Source organism: Aegilops tauschii, chromosome 3 (assembly GCF_002575655.3).
Source record: "Aegilops tauschii subsp. strangulata cultivar AL8/78 chromosome 3, Aet v6.0, whole genome shotgun sequence".
NCBI lineage: Eukaryota > Viridiplantae > Streptophyta > Magnoliopsida > Poales > Poaceae > Aegilops > Aegilops tauschii.
In genome coordinates, this window is record NC_053037.3 from 363,224,517 (window position 1) to 363,243,430 (window position 18,914).

General features: G+C 51.4%; 1 protein-coding gene and 1 long non-coding RNA gene across 6 annotated transcripts; one reads left to right on the forward strand and one right to left on the reverse strand.

Annotated features, from left to right (window-relative positions):
* Window positions 1–2,231: 2,231 nt before the first annotated feature.
* Window positions 2,232–18,664, forward strand: LOC109768186 (DNA damage-binding protein cmr1). Of its 3 annotated transcripts, none has more exons than XR_006672237.2 (5): window positions 2,232–3,057; window positions 3,276–3,682; window positions 10,640–10,723; window positions 18,102–18,212; window positions 18,306–18,664. XR_006672237.2 is itself a non-coding variant. In XM_045234863.2 (5 exons), exons 1-5 carry the CDS (start codon window positions 2,506–2,508, stop codon window positions 18,308–18,310), a joined length of 1,065 nt encoding a protein of 354 aa, XP_045090798.1. In that variant the 5' UTR covers window positions 2,232–2,505; the 3' UTR covers window positions 18,311–18,664. The 3 variants fall into 3 exon arrangements, 2 of the variants coding, with proteins under 2 accessions (XP_045090798.1, XP_020182515.3); XM_045234863.2 differs by having other exon boundaries at window positions 3,276–3,588; XM_020326926.4 differs by lacking the exon at window positions 10,640–10,723.
* Window positions 14,310–17,692, reverse strand: LOC109768188 (uncharacterized). Of its 3 annotated transcripts, XR_012205065.1 has the most exons (5): window positions 17,280–17,551; window positions 15,835–16,009; window positions 15,193–15,318; window positions 14,956–15,084; window positions 14,310–14,741 (listed from the first exon to the last, which is right to left on the reverse strand). It is a non-coding gene; the product is annotated as an uncharacterized lncRNA (long non-coding RNA). The 3 variants fall into 3 exon arrangements; XR_012205064.1 differs by lacking the exon at window positions 15,193–15,318 and having other exon boundaries at window positions 17,280–17,692; XR_012205066.1 differs by lacking the exons at window positions 15,193–15,318; window positions 17,280–17,551 and adding an exon at window positions 16,432–16,660.
* Window positions 18,665–18,914: the final 250 nt, after the last annotated feature.

The following is an 18,914-nucleotide window of genomic DNA, read 5'->3' on the forward strand; positions in this document are numbered from 1 at the left end:
GCAAAAAGATGAAATAGAAGCACAAGTCAGAGAGATGCTTCGCCTTGGACTTATTGTACCCAGCAACAATGCCTTTTCCTCGCCGGTGTTGCTGGTCAAAAAGAAAGATCAGACGTGGAGGTTTTGTGTGGATTTCCGGCATTTGAATGCCATCACAGTCAAAAGTACTTACCCAATATCAATCATCGATGAGCTATTGGATGAGATTGCTGGATCCAAATGGTTTTCAAAGCTGGATCTACATGCAGGGTATCACCAGATCAGGATGCGTCCAGAAGATGAACATAAAACAACCTTCAAAACTCATTTGGGCCACTATCAATTTCGGGTGATGCCATATGGACTGGCCTATGCGCCAGGCACATTCCAAGGGGGCATGCATATTGTACTCGCTCCCGTGCTGCGCCATGGCGTGCTCGTCTTCATGGATGACATCCTTGTTCACACAGAAGGATTGGAGGCTCACAAAAAGTTGTTGCGACAAGTTCTCGAGCTCCTACATCATCATGGGCTCAAAGCCAAAATGTTCAAATGCACCTTTGCGTAGCAAAAGATCAGTTACTTGGGGCATATCATCAGTGATCAGGCAGTGGCCATGGACAACACCAAAGTCCTGGATGTGCAGCAGTGGCCTATTCCAACCAATACAAAAGAACTCAGGGGTTTCTTGGGTCTAGCTAGGTACTACAGGAAGTTCGTTCGGTTCTTTGGCGTTATCAGCAAGCCGCTCGCCAACCTGCTTAGGAAAAATACCATGTTCGTGTGGACACGATCTGCCAACGAAGCTTTCGTCGCTCTCAAAAAAGCACTGATCGAAGCTCCTGTGCTGGCGCTGCCCAACTTTCAGCATCAGTTCGTTGTGGAGACGGATGCAAGTGCCACGGGTATAGGGGCAGTTCTTATGCAGAATAACCATCCGGTGGCTTACTTGAGCAAAGCTCTAGCCCCTCGCAATCTTGGGCTGTCAGCCTATGAAAAAGAGTGCCTGGCTCTTCTCTTGACAGTGGATCACTGGCGCCCCTACCTCCAGCATGCAGAGTTTGTGGTTCGGACGGACCAATAGAGCTTGCTCAACCTGACGGATCAGAGGCTCAACACGCCAATACATCAGCGAGCATTTACCAAACTAGTCGGGCTGCAGTTCACTATTCAGTATAAGGCGGGGCTAATCAACAGAGCTGCGGATGCGCTTTCTCGTCGCGCACCCGGACAGGAAACAGAAATGGCAGCGATCTCGGTGCGCAAGCCTACGTGGCTGGAAGCAATCAAACAAAGCTATCGGCAAGATACCGCAGCTACTCAGCGCATGACAAAGTTGGCGCTGGCTCCGGACAGTGACCCAGGATTTTCCTTGCAAGACGGTATCCTGAAGTTTCACGGGCGCGTGTGGATTTGGAAAGACCCTGACATACAACAGAACCTGATCAGAGCGTTGCACTCCAGCGCGGCAGGCGAGCACTCGGGATTTCATGCTACTTACAACCGGGTCAAGCGCCTTTTCTCGTGGCATGGGATGAGTGGCGGATCCAGGATTTGAAGCTACCCGGGGCGGACTTATAAAGGAAACGAAAAATCAAACCACGATGCAATCAAAGAAGAAATAAAGAAAATTAATAGGCCAAGTAGTATGATTCAAGCAGGACGATCGACATAATTAATTGTTCGAATTAGTTTCATTCTAAGAACTAGGAGAAAAATATACGACACACCACAAAATTTATATAAATTCTTACTTGACTTCCACTTTATCCCCAAATCTCTAGTCTTCAAGTCTAATTGGTAAACATGTAAAAAGTATTAATATTAAGGTAAATATTATAGCATAATCTTGAATTTATTTTTGGACGCCCTAGGCAGGTTCAATGTATGCTTGATTAAACAATTTGAGGAACATTAGCTTGCAAATTGTTCGTATCAGTTTCTTAAATTAATAATTCAGGAATATTAGCTTGTAATTGTCAGACTCTTGGAAGGTTATCTGTAATTCTGACCTTAGAATTTTTTTGAGGGGATTTGCCCTTAGATGGGTGGCTGGACCTCCGCGCGAGAGTGCCCCTGCTGCCGTCCTTCGTCCTTCGCCTGCTGCTCCTCCTCTCAACACTGTTGCTGCTCCTCTTCTTCTTTTCTTTCCTTTCTGCTCCATGCCTGCCCATCTTGCCCCCCTACTGATCAATGAATTTGGCAGTCAACTGCCAACATTCAAAAAAAAAAAACTGCTGCTCCTCCCTCTTCCCACGTCCTTGCTGCTGCACTGCTTGCGCCCGACCTCTGCTCCTCCCCCTCGTCTCTTCTGCTGCTGCTCTTCCCTGCTGCCCTTCTCTCAATCCCACGCTGCTGCTCCTTCTTCTCCTCATCAGCCGATCCCCTTTTCCCCATCCTCTCCCTCTCTACTCCTATCCCTAGATCGAGGTCCATAACACTCCTCTCCCTGCGCTCCGCGATACCTCCCGCCGTTCCCCTCTCCAAACCCTCACCCACGCCCACCAGAAGATTCCCCCAACAACAATGGCGGAAAACGACTACGAGCGCCTTCGCCAGGCCAACATCCGGCGCAACCAGGAAAAGCTTGCCCTCCTCCGCCGCAAGGCCGACGAGCTCTCCGCCCTTGCTAAACCTAAGCGAAAGCGACCGTATCAGGTCAGGCCCAAGGCCCCGACCGGCCCCGTCCGCTCCTCCGGCCGCGCCCGCGGCATCGCTCCCGACAACCTGCCCCCGGATCTCAGCCTCTCACCCTCGCTCGCCTCCTCCATCCTCGGGGGCGGGGCTGGGGCTGGGGCTAATGTTCGTTCGGCGGACGACTTCGATGCTGGGAGGGACATGGTGCTGATGCGCGCGCACGTGAGAAACGTGGTGCCCTGTAGCATAGAGTCGATGCGGGTCCTCCCGCTCGCCGACCGGACCGTGGTGGCGGCGGGAGACAAAAGGGGGAATATCGGGTACTGGGACGTCGACGGTGTCTCGGAGGATGCCGACGGTGTGGATGGGGTCGTCTTCAGTTATTGGCCACACAAGTGCCCTGTGTCAGCAATCGTGGCGCACCAGGCGGCACCACACAAGGTGACCTTCTTCCTTCCGCTCTTTTTTCATTTTCTTGGGACTCCTCGTTAGAGTCATCCAATAGGTGCATCTGCTAATCATGATCAAGGTAGCTAAATTAGGTTGGATTTATCCCATTTCCAGTGCACAAATAGTTATTTGGATGTTGTATATCTCATTGAATATTCTCTATCAATTGTAATTCTATTTTGTGGTGTATTTCATTTACTTGGCTACAGGTTTACAGCTCTAGCCATCAGGGTGAAATTTGTCTTATGGACTTTGAGAAGGAGAAGTACAGTATGGTCCATTTATGGGAGCGGCCTGTTTATTCACTTTGTCAAGCACAAAATAGTGCCCGATGCCTATATTTTGGTGATGAAAAGGGTGGCTTGACACTTTTCGATGAGCGCGAGGGTAAGGTGTTAACTACATGGGATGTGCATGAGGAGAAAATCAACTCAATAGATTTTCATCCGGAGAAGCCACATATGCTTGCTACCAGTTCAACGGATCAAACAGCCTGTATATGGGATGTGAGAAATATAAAAAGTAAGGAGCCAGATAGCCTGAAAGTTTTCAAACTTCACAAATCTGCTCAGTCAGCTTATTTCTCACCTAGTGGCCGCATGTTAGCAGTAACAAGGTACTTTATTTCTGACCATTTTCCTACCCTTCAACTTGTTTAGAAGGTTCCCTGTTATGACCGGTTTAGCTTATAACCGGAGGAGGCCCACCGGGCAGTAGTTAAGGGCTTGACCCACAAGTTATCTTAGGTTAATTCTTATGCAAGTTATCTAGGTTATAAATATAGGTTGTAAGACTCTTTTTGGAATCAAGCAATAAAGATATTTCTATCCTATTGCCCGGCTTCGGAGGAGCCGGAACCCTAGCCGCGCCAGCCCTAGTCGCCGCCGCCCTCCTCCTCCCTCGCGACGGCGCCCAAGCGCCGGAGCCTCCGTCTTCGCCCCCAACCTCCGTTGTTCTGCCCCTACAACCTGAGGAGCCGATCCGGTAGGAACCCTAGTCCTACCAATTTGGTATCAGGTACCCGGGTTTCAACCATGTCTTCACCGCCACCACCACCGCCGCCGCTGCCCGCCAGCTCCCCCACCGCCGCCGTCGCTTCATCGCCGGGCGTCACGGTCTCGCTATCGGCGGGCGCCACGGCCTCGCTGTCGGCGCCGATCTCCCCTGCACCCGGCACCACGCCGGGCCAAGGCCAGCCGCCACCTCCCGTCCTCCACTCGCCGCCATCGCCTCCCCCCGTGCCGCAGCAGTTTACACCGGAGGCCATGGCCGGCGTGCTCAACGACCTGGTCGTCGCTGTCCAGGGCATCCGCCTCTACTTGGCTGGCCCGTACGGGCCGCCCCCGCAGCTCCATCCGGCCATCACCGGGGGCTATCCGGCGCTTCCCTCACCGGCGGCTTCGACGCCGCCGTGGCCACAGTGGCCGCCGCCGACACTTGCGGCGCCCCCCGCGCCACCAGCCGCCGCCCAGGGCCCGCAGTGGCTGACCTGGTCCGCGCCGTCCGCACCATCCCCCGCCGCGCCGTTCCCCCCAGCTGCAACCGTGCAGGTGCCACCACCACCCCCGCCCAGCCCTAGCTTGGGCCGGTCCTCGCCGAGCGGACTCCCGATCCAGGAGGTCCGCTTCCCACCGTCACCATCTCCGCTTCCAGGCTGGCTCCACGGGACGTCCCCTCCGCCGGCTTACACGGAGGCCCGGCCGCCGTCGGATTCCCAGTTGCAGCCCGAGGCGTCGGGCGCCACAGGGCACTACGCCGGCCTCCCCACCATGGACCGAGCGCCGTCATCAGCCCTCCGCATCGCCGAGGCAGTGGGCCAGGGCACGCCACACCAGCAGCCACCCCGGTTCGCGAAGATCGACTTCGCCACCTACGACGGCTCCGACGACCCGCTTAACTGGCTCAACCACTGTGACCAGTTCTTCCGTGGGCAGCGCACGCCCGCGTCGGAGCGCACTTGGCTGGCGTCCTATCATCTTCGCGGGGCAGCCCAGACATGGTACTACGCCCTCGAGCAGGACGAGGGCGGCATGCCCCCATGGGAGCGCTTCCGCGAGCTGTGCCTTCTTCGCTTCGGACCGCCATTACGCGGGAGCCGACTGGCCGAGTTGGGCCGCCTGCCCTTCACCTCCACGGTGCAGGATTTCGCCGACCGCTTCCAGGCCCTGGCGTGCCACGCGCCGGGTGTGACGGCCCTACAGCGGGCTGAACTCTTCGTCGGCGGCCTTCCCGACCACATCCGCGTGGACGTTGAGATGAAGGGGCCCCAAGACCTTCAGACGGCCATGTACTACGCTCGGGCTTTCGAGCAGCGCGCCCAGGCCGTGACGCGGCCATCCGCGCCTCGTGGGGGCCGCCAAACCTCCCGGCCGCCACCGACGACACCCGCGTCATCCACTACAGCACCGGCGGCCAACCCGGGCACGACGCGCCCGTTCAGGCGCCTTACTCAGGCGGAGCAGCTCGAGCGCCGACGCTTGGGACTGTGCTTCAACTGTGATGCGCCCTATGCCCCGGGCCATGTCTGCCCACGCCTCTTCTACTTGGAGACGACGGACGAGCCCGAGGATGACACACCGGAGGATGGCCTCGGCGCCCCAGCCGTCGCAGAGCCCGCGCCGGCACCCGCGCCCGCTCCGGCCACTGCCCTCGTTGTCTCGCTTCACGCGCTGGTCGGCATCCGTGATGAGCGGACGATGCTCTTACCGGTCACGATCCAGGGCGAGCGCCTGGTGGCCCTCCTGGACACAGGCTCTACACATAACTTCCTGCTAGAGGCCACCATGCGACGCCTCGCGTTACAGCCGACAGGCGGGGAGCAGCTGCGGGTCACTGTCGCTAATGGCGACCGTCTACGCTGCCATGGGCTTACCCGCGACGTGCCCATCATGATCGGCGACGAGCACTTCACCATCACCTGCGCCGGCATTGATTTGGGCTGTTTCGACTTCATCCTCGGCGTCGACTTCTTGCGGACTCTCGGTCCCATTCTTTGGGACTTCGACGCCCTGACGATGACCTTCTGGCGTCTCGGCCGCCGCGTCCGCTGGGAGGGCATTGGAGGCACCCCGGCGACGCCCCCGCTTCAGCTGGCGGCGGCTACCACCGAGGCCGAGCATCCGCTGTTGGACAACCTCCTGCAGCAGCACCGTGATCTCTTTGAGGAGCCGCGGGGCCTTCCGCCAGCCCGGATCTACGACCACCGCATTCACCTCCTTCCGGGATCGGCCCCTGTGGCCGTACGGCCCTACCGGTATCCTCAGCTGCAGAAGGACGAGTTGGAGCGGCAGTGTGCGCTCATGCTTTCCGCGGGCATCATCCGTATCTCCACATCGCCGTTCACGGCGCCGGTCCTCCTTGTTCTCAAGTCGGATGGCACGTGGCGTTTCTGCATCGACTACCGCGCCCTTAACGCGCTCACACTGAAGGACAAGTTTCCTATTCCGGTGATCGATGAGCTTCTTGACGAGCTACACGGGGCGTGCTTCTTCACCAAGCTGGATCTCCGGTCGGGGTATCATCAGGTGCGCATGCACCCGGACGACATCGCCAAGACGGCGTTTCGGACTCACCACGGCCACTTTGAGTTCTTGGTGATGCCGTTTGGCCTCTCTAACGCCCCGGCGACCTTTCAGGCCTTGATGAATGATGTCCTCCGACCCTACTTACGGCGGTTTGTGCTCGTTTTCTTTGATGACATTCTTATCTACAGCGCCTCTTGGGCGGAGCACCTCCAGCATGTGGCCATCGTCTTCAACGATCTTTGGGCGCATCATCTTCACCTTAAGCGCTCGAAGTGCTCGTTCGGGATGCCTTCTGTCGCTTACCTCGGCCACGTCATCTCGGCCGAGGGGGTGGCCATGGACGCCGAGAAGGTGGCGGCCGTCGCCGCCTGGCCGACCCCGCAGTCGCCGCGGGCTCTTCGCGGCTTCCTAGGCCTCGCAGGGTACTACCGGAAGTTCATCCGGGAGTTTGGCCTCATCGCGGCCCCGCTCACGCGCCTTCTCCGACGTGACGCCTTCTCTTGGGATGAGGAGGCCACTACAGCGTTCGCGGCCCTCAAGGGGGCCCTCACGACGGGTCCCGTCCTACATTTGCCGGATTTCGACCTCCCGTTCACCGTCGACTGCGACGCCTCCGGCGCGGGGTTCGGTGCGGTCCTTCATCAGGGCGATGGACCCCTCGCCTTCTTCAGCCGGCCCTTTGCCGCACGCCATCTTAAGCTAGCGGCTTATGAGCGCGAGCTCATTGGATTGGTGCAGGCAGTGCGCCATTGGCGGCCCTATCTTTGGGGTCGCTCCTTCCGGATCTGCACGGACCATTACAGCCTCAAATTCATGCTGGATCAGAGGCTCTCGACCGTGCCACAACACCAGTGGATCAGTAAACTCTTCGGGTTTGACTTCACCGTCGAGTACCGGCCTGGTCGCCTTAACACCGTCGCCGACGCCCTGTCTCGGCGTGACGCCGAGGTGGACGACGGTGCGGCTGAGGGGGCGGCTTTCTGCATCATCACCGGGCCCTCCTCTCTCTACGCCGACATCCGGCGCGCGACCGCAGCCGCGGCCGACTCTCTCCTCCTTCAGCAGCAGCTGGCGGCGGGGGAGCTGGAGGAGCCGTGGCGACTCGCCGACGACCTGCTCCTCCATGGGTGTCGGGTCTTCGTTCCTGCGCACGACGATCTTCGTCATCAGGTGCCGCGTCTCGCCCACTCGGCGGGCCATGAGGGTGTGCAGAAGACACTCCATCGTCTCCGCGCTGACTTCTACATTCCAGGTGATCGTGCCCTGGTCCGTGACTGGGTACGGTCTTGTGTGACGTGCCAGCGCAACAAGACGGAGACTCTACGGCCGGCTGGCTTGCTTCAGCCTTTGGAGGTGCCGTCTCAGGTCTGGGCAGATATCTCCATGGACTTCATCGAGGGCCTTCCCAAGGTGGGCGGCAAATCAGTCATTCTCACTGTGGTCGACCGCTTCTCCAAGTATGCCCACTTCATCGCGCTGGGGCATCCATATACTGCCGCGTCCGTGGCCCGTGCCTTCTTCGAGGGTATCGTTCGTCTTCATGGGTTCCCCTCTTCGATCGTCAGTGATCGGGACCCGGTTGTAACACCCCGGATGTAACTTTCCATATTTGTAACTCCAACTCTTGCCATTTTCGGCTATGTATGATGATATTCCCTTCGTGGTCGGGTTTTGTTTTTCGTTTTACATTTTGTTCATGTCATGCATCTCATATCATGTCATCATGTGCATCTCATTTACATACGTGTTCGTCTCATGCATCCGAGCATTTTCCCCGTTGTCCGTTTTGCAATCCGACACTCCCAGTTGCACCGGCGCATCCCTCTTGTTTTCTTTTCGTGAGCGGGTGTTAAACGTTCTCGGAATGGACCGAGGTTTGCCAAGTGGCCTTGGTACACCACCGGTAGACCACCTGTCAAGTTTCGTTCCATTTGGAGGTCGTTTGATACTCCAACGGGTTAACCGGGTAACCGCAAAGTCCTTTTGTGTGTTGCAGCAAAACCCCTCTCCAGACAGCCCAAAACCCACCTAAGTCACCTCCATGCTCTCGGTCGTTCGATCACGATCGTGTGGGCGAAAACCGCACTCCATTTGGAGTCTTCTACCTCCCTCTACCTATAAAACACCTTCCCCTCCGAAATTCGGGCGAAACCCTAGTCCCCTTCCCCTCTCCGCAGCCGGACACGTCCGCCGCCGGCCGGACGAACAGCGCCGCCGCCCCGCGCCAACCCCAGTGCGACACATGGCGCGCCGCCGTCCCCGTCGCCGAAGCCCGCCCGGGCCCGTGGCCGGCCCCCGCGGCCCGATCGCCCCTCCCGCGCCTGTCGCCTGCTCGCGCCCGGCGTCGGCGCCGCCGCCCTCCACCGCCATCACCGCCTCGTCGCCGGCCGGCGCCTCGCCGCCCGTCCACCGTGCGCGGCCCCGTGCTCTTCCACCGTGGCCCCGAGCTCCTCCCTCCGGCGAGCTCCGCGCCTCCCCCGAGCGCGCCTCCCCTCCCCCGACCCCCTCCCCCCCGAGCTCCTCTCCGCCGGCCGCCGTCCCCTCCTTCTTCCCCAGCTCCGTCCCGATCCAGATCTGGATCCAGTAGGTTGACTTCTCCCCCCCCCCGAAATTTTGCTAAGTCCCGTGTGTGTTACATTATATGCTCTCGTTCATCGCATCATATCTCATCGCATATTGCTTCGTTTTGCGTGCATGATATATCGAAATGTTCGTCTCGAGATGCTCTTCATTTTGTTCAATTATGCCATGTTCATTTGAGTTCATCTTGATGCCCAAATCTCTAGTGCAAGAGTGCTATATGATGTTTCCTGCTGTTACTTATCAGAACTTGGTGATTTGTTATTTTTGTTGCTATTGATGTGTGCCTCTTATGAGTAGGAGCTCTACATGTCTTTTGATGTATGTCATGCCATCTTTACAGAGGTGTATGCCATGTATTTTTGTGATCTCTGTGGTGACTAGCACAAGCATGCAAACTAGGTTTCGAGATGTTTCTGATTTCAGGGACTTAGTACTTTCACTAAGTCTGTTTCTGCTGTTATTTTGTTGCCATGTATCCATGTGTCTACAGAGAGATCCATGCTCCTTTTGATTATGTTCAGTAAGGATGTTTTTTAGATATAGTTGTGCTCTATCCATCCATGCCCCGGTTTGTAATTATGGAGTGCCATAGCATGTCTTAATCTTACTCTACTTTTGCTATAAAATGTTTCTGTGTAATGTATTTGCTTTTGCCATGGTTAGCTTCATAAACATGCCATCTTGCTTTAGGTATGCTTGTTTTGTTATGCATTGCTTTGTGGTGAGTGAATCAAGCTCATAAAGATGCCTTCATAATGTTGTTTCTGCCATGATCTGTTTTCTGCTAAGTCTGAAACCTGTTAACGAAACTTACTATGTTTACATGGTTGCCATCATATCTTCTGGTCTTTTTGGCTCATGGTCAGTAAGGGACTTTTGTTCTATGCATTCAGTAGATTCATGCCATGCCTTGTTTTGCTATATTAAGTTCCTGTAGCATGTTGTGTGCTTGCTCTGAACATTGCTACCTGATGTTGTTTCTGCCATGTCCAGTAATTTCACTAAGTCTGTGATTCTGATATCTTTTGCACTTTTGCCATGCTTGTTTGAGCCTGTTATGTTGTGATCTAGCCGTAGCTCAGTGTTCATCTTTTTTCAAGTATCTCCTGTAGATTACTGTCATATGTTTTGTTGCCTTGTTGGGGTGCTGTAGCATAACTACTTGATGTATTCTAAGTGCTATCATGTTGTTAATCGCAGAATCGTGTCATTCTTGTTTTGCTTGCCATTTGCAAGCCGTGCATCCGTTTACGGTGATCTTTATATCGATTTCGACCGAAATCATCTCATCTTTCCAGTGGCATACTTGGTTTGCCAAGTTACTGCCTTGTTCATTCTTTTTCTTCCGGAGCACGCATATGCATCGCATATCATATCTCGCATATCTTGCATGTTTTGCATCATGGTGCTTGTGCATTTCCCGTGATTGATTGTGGTTCTATTGCTTGTGTTCTTGCTGTGGGTAGAGCCGAGAGACGAGTTCGCGAACGAGGAACCTGTTGAGTACGCTTACGAGGATCAAGCTTTCGACAACTCTGAGAACCTTGCAGGCAAGATGACCATACCCTCGAAATCACTTCTATCTTTGCTTTGCTAGTTGTTCGTTCTATTGCTATGCTGCGCTACCTACCACTTACTATATCATGCCTCCCATATTGCCATGCCAAGACTCTAACCATCTTTACCTAGCAAACCGTTGTTTGGCTAAGTTATCGTTTTTGCTCAGCCCTTCTTATAGCGTTGCTAGTTGCTATGCTGCGCTACCTACCACTTACTATATCATGCCTCCCATATTGCCATGCCAAGACTCTAACCATCTTTACCTAGCAAACCGTTGTTTGGCTAAGTTATCGTTTTTGCTCAGCCCTTCTTATAGCGTTGCTAGTTGCAGGTGAAGTTGAAGTTGGTTCCATGTTGGAACATGGATATTTTTGAAATATCACAATATCTCTTATTTAATTAATGCATCTATATATTTTGGTAAATGGTGGAAGGCTCGGCCTTATGCCCGGTGTTTTGTTCCACTCTTGCCGCCCTAGTTTCCGTCATACCGGTATTATGTTCCTTGAGTTTGCGTCCCTTACGCGGTTGGGTGATTTATGGGACCCCCTTGACAGTTCGCCTTGAATAAAACTCCTCCAGCAAGGCCCAACCTTGGTTTACCATTTGCCACCTAAGCCTTTTTTCCTTGGGTTTTCGCGAGCCCGAGGGTCATCTTTATTTAAACCCCCGGGCCAGTGTTTCTCTGAGTGCTGGTCCAAACTAGAGCACCGTGCGGGACCGTCCCGTGGCAACTTGGGTTACGTTGGTACCTGTACGCTTCGCTTATCCGGTGTGCCCTGAGGACGAGATATGTGCAGCTCCTATCGGGATTTGTCGGCACATTCGGGCGGCTTTGCTGGTCTTGTTTTACCATTGTCGAAATGTCTTATAAACCGGGATTCCGAGACTGATCGGGTCTTCCTGGGAGAAGGTTTATCCTTCGTTGACCGTGAGAGCTTATAATGGGCTAAGTTGGGACACCCCTGCAGGGTATTATCTTTCGAAAGCCGTGCCCGCGGTTATGAGGCAGATGGGAATTTGTTAATGTCCGGTTGTAGAGAACTTGTCACTAGACTTAATTAAAATACATCAACCGTGTGTGTAGCCGTGATGGTCTCTTCTCGGCGGAGTCCGGGAAGTGAACACGGTTTGAGTTATGCATGAACGTAAGTAGTTTCAGGATCACTTCTTGATCATTTCTAGCTTCGCGACCTTTGCGTTGCTTCTCTTCTCGCTCTCATTTGCGTATGTTAGCCACCATATATGCTTAGTGCCTGCTGCAGCTCCACCTCATTACACCATCCTTTCCTATAAGCTTAAATAGTCTTGATCTCGCGGGTGTGAGATTGCTGAGTCCTCGTGACTCACAGATTCTACCAAAATAGTTGCAGGTGCCGACGATGCCAGTGCAGATGACGCAACCGAGCTCAAGTGGGAGTTCGACGAGGAACGTGGTCGTTACTATGTTTCTTTTTCTGATGATCAGTAGTGGAGCCCAGTTGGGACGATCGGGGATCTAGCATTTGGGGTTATCTTATTTTCATTTGGTTGACCGCAGTCGGTCTATGTGTGGATTTTGGATGATGTATGATCTATATTATGTATTGTGTGAAGTGGCGACTGTAAGCCAACTCTCGTTATCCCTTTCTTGTTCATTACATGGGATTGTGTGAAGATGACCCTTCTTGCGCCAAAATCACAATGCGGTTATGCCTCTAAGTCGTGCCTCGACAATTGGGAGATATAGCCGCATCGTGGGCGTTACACCGGTGTTCACAGGCCATGTTTGGCGTGACCTCTTCAGGATGGCAGGCGTCAAGCTCCGCCTGAGCACGGCCTTCCACCCGCAGACGGACGGCCAATCCGAGGTGGTTAACAAGGTGATTGCCATGTATTTGCGCTGTGTTACAGGTGATTGCCCTCGGGCTTGGGTGGATTCGCTCGCGTGGGCGGAGTACTGCTACAACACCTCCTATCACTCCGCCCTGCATGCTACACCATTTGAGGTGGTCTACGGTCGGCCGCCTCCGCCTATCTTGCCGGTGGACCCGGCGACAGCGCAGGCGGAGACCGCCGGTGAGCTTATTCGCACCCGTGATGAGATGCTCGCTGAGGTCCGTCAGCGTCTCCTCCCGGCCCAGCAGCTGGCCAAGCATTACTACGACGACAACCATCGCGAGGCGGAGTTCGCGGTGGGTGATTGGGTGTGGCTGCGTCTTCTCCACCACTCTACGCAGTCACTCGACCCGCGCGCGAAGCGCAAGCTCGGCCCTCGCTACGCCGGGCCCTTCGCCGTCTTGGAGCGCATTGGACAGGTGGCCTATCGCCTTCAGCTTCCGGCCGGTGCTCGCATCCACGACGTTTTTCATGTGGGGCTGCTCAAGCCTTTTCGTGGAGAGCCACCTGCCGCTCCACCCGCGCTTCCTCCAACCGCCGACGGACGTCTTCTTCCGGAGCCAGAGGTGTTGCGGGTGCAGCTCCGTCGCGGGGTGTGGTTCGTTCTGATCCAGTGGGCGGGCCTTCCAGAGGAGGAGGCTACTTAGGAGCAGCGTGACGACTTCAGCCAACACTATCCAGACTTTCAGCTCGAGGACGAGCTGTTTGCGCAGGCGGGGAGAGATGTTATGGCCGGTTTAGCTTATAACCGGAGGAGGCCCACCGGACAGTAGTTAGGGGCTTGACCCACAACTTATCTTAGGTTAATTCTTATGCAAGTTATCTAGGTTATAAATATAGGCTGTAAGACTCTTTTTGGAATCAAGCAATAAAGATATTTCTATCCTATTGCCCGGCTCCAGAGGAGCCAGAACCCTAGCCGCGCCAGCCCTAGTCGCCGCCGCCCTCCTCCTCCCTCGCGACGGCGTCCAAGCGCCGGAGCCTCCGTCTTCGCCCCCAACCTCCGTTGTTCTGCCCCTACAACCTGAGGAGCCGATCCGGTAGGAACCCTAGTCCTACCATTCCCCTCCCTCTTTGATTTAAGAAACATGTTTCTTGAACCACCATTATGTCATGGCTAGACTCAATAAATGAAAGTTACTGTTAGACTTTTCAGGAGTTGTGCAAATATATCGCTAGACTAGCTAAATACCCGTGCGTTGCTACGGTGACAACAGTAAACTATATAATGCATTAGGAAAATAGTGCCTTGTCCCTCATCGATTATCATGTACGCCTCGGAACCCACTTTATCCGTGCGACATCTCATTCTGTTATGCCTACCATGCAAAATATCAATGTGTTGACCATTCCTTCGATCCTTGCCACTACACACGTTGGTTCTTTCATATACAAATATCTTTATCATGGAATTTGTTCCCACCGTCTTTCCCAGAATTAAGTACATAATTTGTGCGAGAGCCGAGAGGAACATTTGATATATAATCAGCATACCAGATCAATCTATAGAATGTTGCAAAAAAAGTAGGACTTGGGAAGATATCCATCGGATTTGGACTAACCAGGCCATTCAAATATATTTTTTTATTCCTCTTTCCCTTGTGTTCCTATTTGGCTAAGTCCTGGAGTTAATTGCCTTTGTCTAGTCAAAGCAAGTGCAGAAACTTCAAAACCATACTGTGTTGGAGACATTGAAAATGAAAGATGGACAACACGTCAACATCTTACAATCTGACAATGATATATAAGAAACATATACTCAAAGTTGCCGGCATGCTTTGTCATCACTGAAGGGGATTTGAACAACACAGCGAGACTGGTGAATACTGGATGATAAATTATTTATATGCAACAACACAGCGTCAAGTTTCCAGATCATGTAATTTATCCAGCAGGCGTTCATTCAGTTTTCAACATTCGTTGAAAAACTACAGTTCTCCCGCTTGCTCCCTCTCCGGAAATCACCACTTCCCTTTCTCCCTCCCAACCCTGAAGAAGATAAAGCATGACGATGGTACATCTCTGTCCTTCCTCGTCTCTGCCTCGGGCTCGCAGCTGCTTTTGTTACATATGCACTCTTTATCCAACTCCAATGAATTGTAGGTTCTTGTTGCTTCTTAGAAAAAATCGCTACACATGAAGGCCACGCCTTAATATAGATAATTAAACAGGGGACATGTGGTAATCTCAAAGTCCTTGCAACCCACAAACAGCAGTAACATGAACAAATGTGCAATTAGCTTTCCTCTGGCTTCACATCAGTGAGTACAATACCCGACGCCAAAGTTTTTTTTTGGCAAAGCGTATAGTAAGAAAGCAGGGAACATGTAAAAATAGCACCCACCTGTTGAGCACTCTCACATGTGGACCATCCTGTTGCACCAGCTAAATGCCGGCTGACGAAAACATGGTCGGGCCCCCCTTTGCCGAGCTTCCTCTCGACCGTGTACTCGGGAGATCTTCCTATCTTGTCCTGATAAGATGAAGGAAGTTACCATCAATTTTTGGCTCTCATTCGATACAAGATTGACAGTTTGCCGTATGTGTTTCACTTCAGCTTGGACAGATTCTGTTGTCGTACCAGCAGCCTGCACTGCTCTGCTGCTGAATATGCAAACTCTTTCTCCGTATGGTATTTACTTCAACCACATGCTTCAGATTTCCGTAGAAAAAAAGGCTCCCGAACACATAGGTTTGCATCATAAAACTATAAAGCTATTAGAAGCATTGTAGTGGAGTAATCACGTCCATCAGAATAACAACCATCCTAATTCTGTCAATCTTTTCTAATGATGCATCATCCACATAGTTCTCTTACAATAGAAATAGTATGTCAACACCTACAATTATTAGTCCAGGACCTACATACCATCTAAGAACTAAGAAAATACATCATGTTTTAATTGACACTTTCTGCCGGTAGCATGTTCAGTTGACTCTGCTCAATGTATATATCTGTTAAAGTTTAACTATATCTAGAAAGTAATGTCTACCAAACAAACCTCCGTTTGAAAATTAAAATTGACAAAACAATGTGTAAATTGGGATATTTTTCTGAAAAATAGCGACACTAAAGCTATTGTGCTGCAACAGTAGCAATAAAAGATGACGATGTCTTAATGTGTAAAGAAATCTGATTGATCTCCTTGGCATCCTCCTATAGCTGGAACATGTATTAAAAGTATAAATCTTTATTATCATCATTCAAAAAAATCTCAATTACCTTTGCAAAAAGCGTATCCCTAGGCAGAACTCTGTAGTGAGGCTTTGCCTGTTGTACGGTGCAAATTCTGTTTTCGCACCAGCAGCTTTGAGTCTGCTGCTGAATATGCGAAGTCTTTCTCCGTCCAGTGTTTACTTCAACCACATGCTTCAGAGTTCCGTAGCAAAAACGGCTCCTGAACACATAGGTTTGCATCATATATAGAACTATAAAGCTATTACAAGCATTGTAGTGGAGTACTCACTTCCAGCAAATTAACGTCCACCCTAATTCTTTCATTTTTTTTCTCTAATAATATATCATCCATGTCGTTCTCTTACATTGTACATAGTATGTCAACACCTACAATCATTAATTCGGACCTATATACCATCTAAGGAAATGCAAGCATGTTTGCCTGACTACTTTTCTGCGGGTAGTATGTTCAATTGAACGTGTGTGTTGATTATAAAAAAAAAGTACATATATGCTGAAGTTTGACTGTATTAGAAAATAAAGTCTACAAAGCAAACCTCCGTTGTCTGGAGAGTCTTTTGCTAGATGTGAATGAAACCTACATGCTGTACATGCAAAAATATTACTGAACGAAGTGACTACCGTGAGATTTTTTCAAGGGCCTGGCTCACTTCCACCAAGGTATAGCTGTAAAAATGTACAAAACAAAAGTACAGATAACTTCCACCCTGTAATGATGAATATATTTACCAATGCTAACAAAACTGAACCTGCAAAAAAATTGGAGTGAATTGGGTCATGCCGATAGGCTTAGGGAACGACTACCCTGTCGCATTTCTCCAGAACCTCATCTTGCTCACCATGCTCTCCCCTTCTTCCTTAGTCCTTACACCAATGCCGCTACTTACTTTCCTCCCACTTCTCTATCGCTCTTTCTGCACCACCACTGCCACGCCTCTTTCTTCTCTGCTGTTGGTGGTGGCACAACCATCACCGTCGCTTTTGGAACTCCACTTAATTATTAAGTATACCATGAGTAATGCATTGCCCTTGAGATTGATCATGTTGTTGCATTGACAAAATAATCTGTATTTGGGATATTTAAAAAAAATAGCAGCTGTAAAGATATTTTGGTGCAACAACAGCGATAGAATTCTGATTGATCTCCTTGGCATCCCCATATGAGTTGCCTCCTCCGACCATGATGACACCACGCCGCCGCTAAATTATAAGCTAGCTTTACCCCATGGTGTTCACCTTGTGAGAGTTTCACCATCTTCTAGGCCTGATCGGTGAGGGGATGGTATTCGGCGGTCACCTTTTGGCAATTTATCAGAGGCCTAATAATATTCCAATTGAACCACACACGGATGAAAAATCCCATATATCTGTCCTGATATGAGGGCTGATGGGATCCCTGATGATCACTAACAAGAATGGAATGTTCCAAACGGAAACTGAAGGGATCAAGATTTAACAGAAGATCAAACCTGATAATGTAGCATGCAGCGGCTAGAGACTCCTGACACACGCCTCCGCTGCTGGTCAACCACGGGTCAGCAGCGCCGGTGCGTGCCGACCGAAGGGATGAAGAGACCGACGAGACAACGTACATGTGTAGAGAGAAGCTCTGGCGGAGGGAGCCGCACATAACTGCCAGGCGGAGGATTGGCTTCGCACAGCTGGTTGCCATGGCCTCCTTCCATACGTGACGGTGGAGGGTAAGATGGGATCCGCACCGCCCCCCGCCGCTTCCTCCTTCAATCCATGACGGTAGAGTGGCTCGGACGGTCGTCGCCCGGGGGCTCGGGCTATGGCCAACCTAGAGAGGGAGGGTGCCGCGCGGTCGCGAGGAGAGGAGAGAGCCGGATTGTTCGGGTTTGTGCCAAAGAGATCCGGAGATGAGATGGACAGGTCGGGGAGAAGGTGGAGAACGTGTGGGTTATCTCGGTTTTTTCGCTACCATGGAACGTGGGGTTCTATTTCCTGCGATTTTTTTTCCAGCGAGGCGGGGATATCGATCGAGGCGGGGGAGTAGCCCGAGAAGGTCGAACCGTCATGACGTTCAATTCTTCTTCAATAGTAGAGATTTTTGATTGGCAGCTCAACATAACTCGATATCATTTTAAATAGTTTTTTTATGCTGTGACTTTTCATCCAATATTCTGGCAACATTGCGTGGGTATTTTCATCTCCATTAGTAGTGCCTAGCTTCAGAATTAAAATATTCTGCACTGTTACTGACATTTGGATGATAAATCTGTTTTTCTGGATTATTTCCTTTCAAATGACGTTATTCTCATTGTATCCAGCTCTAGCTACAGCATTTGTGGTACTGTCCGAGTATTTTGCGTGGATGACTTTGAAAATTCGCATAGTGTGGAGTATAATAACCAGACAGGCATTTGGCCTTCTGCATTCAAGTATGACAGCTCGTCTCACCTATTTCTGTGATCTTAAATGAATACTACTGTATTTGTTAATGTAATTGATCGAACAAGATTCAATGGTTGCAGGGTAATCTGGGGCTGGAACGACACCGACCTATATGACAGTGGCCTCTCGGCTCAGAACAGCTCAGTTCTTAAGAGTGAACACATGACATCCATTCCAAACCGGCTTTCTGCACACCCATATAAAGTTGGCTATCTTGCCTGTTCAAGCTGCACTAGCAAGGTGTACCTTTGGACCAGAGCTTAAATCAAAAAGATTTCTAGTAGCTGACTTGTGAACTGTTCCTGGCTTTGTTATTACCAAGTCATGCTTGGAAGATTATCTGTATTTTTGGTAGTTGTAACACCTAATCTTCCTTGACATCCTGCCCAAGAAATGTATAACATTTGTACTAAGTATTATTCTACCATTTGATATTTAAGATGGTGGACCTGCTGAGTGTTGTGCTACGAGGAATAGAATCTCGTGATGCTGATATAAAACCATATTCAGTGTTGTCACTGTACATGTTAGTATCATTGCACATGCAAATACAAGTATTGCTGATCTCCTACTATGGCAATGCTATAACTGATCTGGTGTGGTATCATGATCAGAGTATTGCTGATTACTTGCAATTTAGTGCAAGTGAACCTGCTAACTCGTACGTCGTGAACCTGATTGCCCCAAGA

Excerpts from the sequence above, each read along its gene's own strand:
- LOC109768186 (XM_020326926.4), top strand. The coding sequence starts at position 2,506 with ATGGCGGAAAACGACTACGAGCGCCTTCGCCAGGCCAACATCCGGCGC. Across the intron at positions 3,058-3,275 it reads ACCAGGCGGCACCACACAAG|GTTTACAGCTCTAGCCATCA; the intron begins GTGACCTTCTTC and ends ACTTGGCTACAG. Across the intron at positions 18,213-18,305 it reads ATTTGGCCTTCTGCATTCAA|GGTAATCTGGGGCTGGAACG; the intron begins GTATGACAGCTC and ends CAATGGTTGCAG.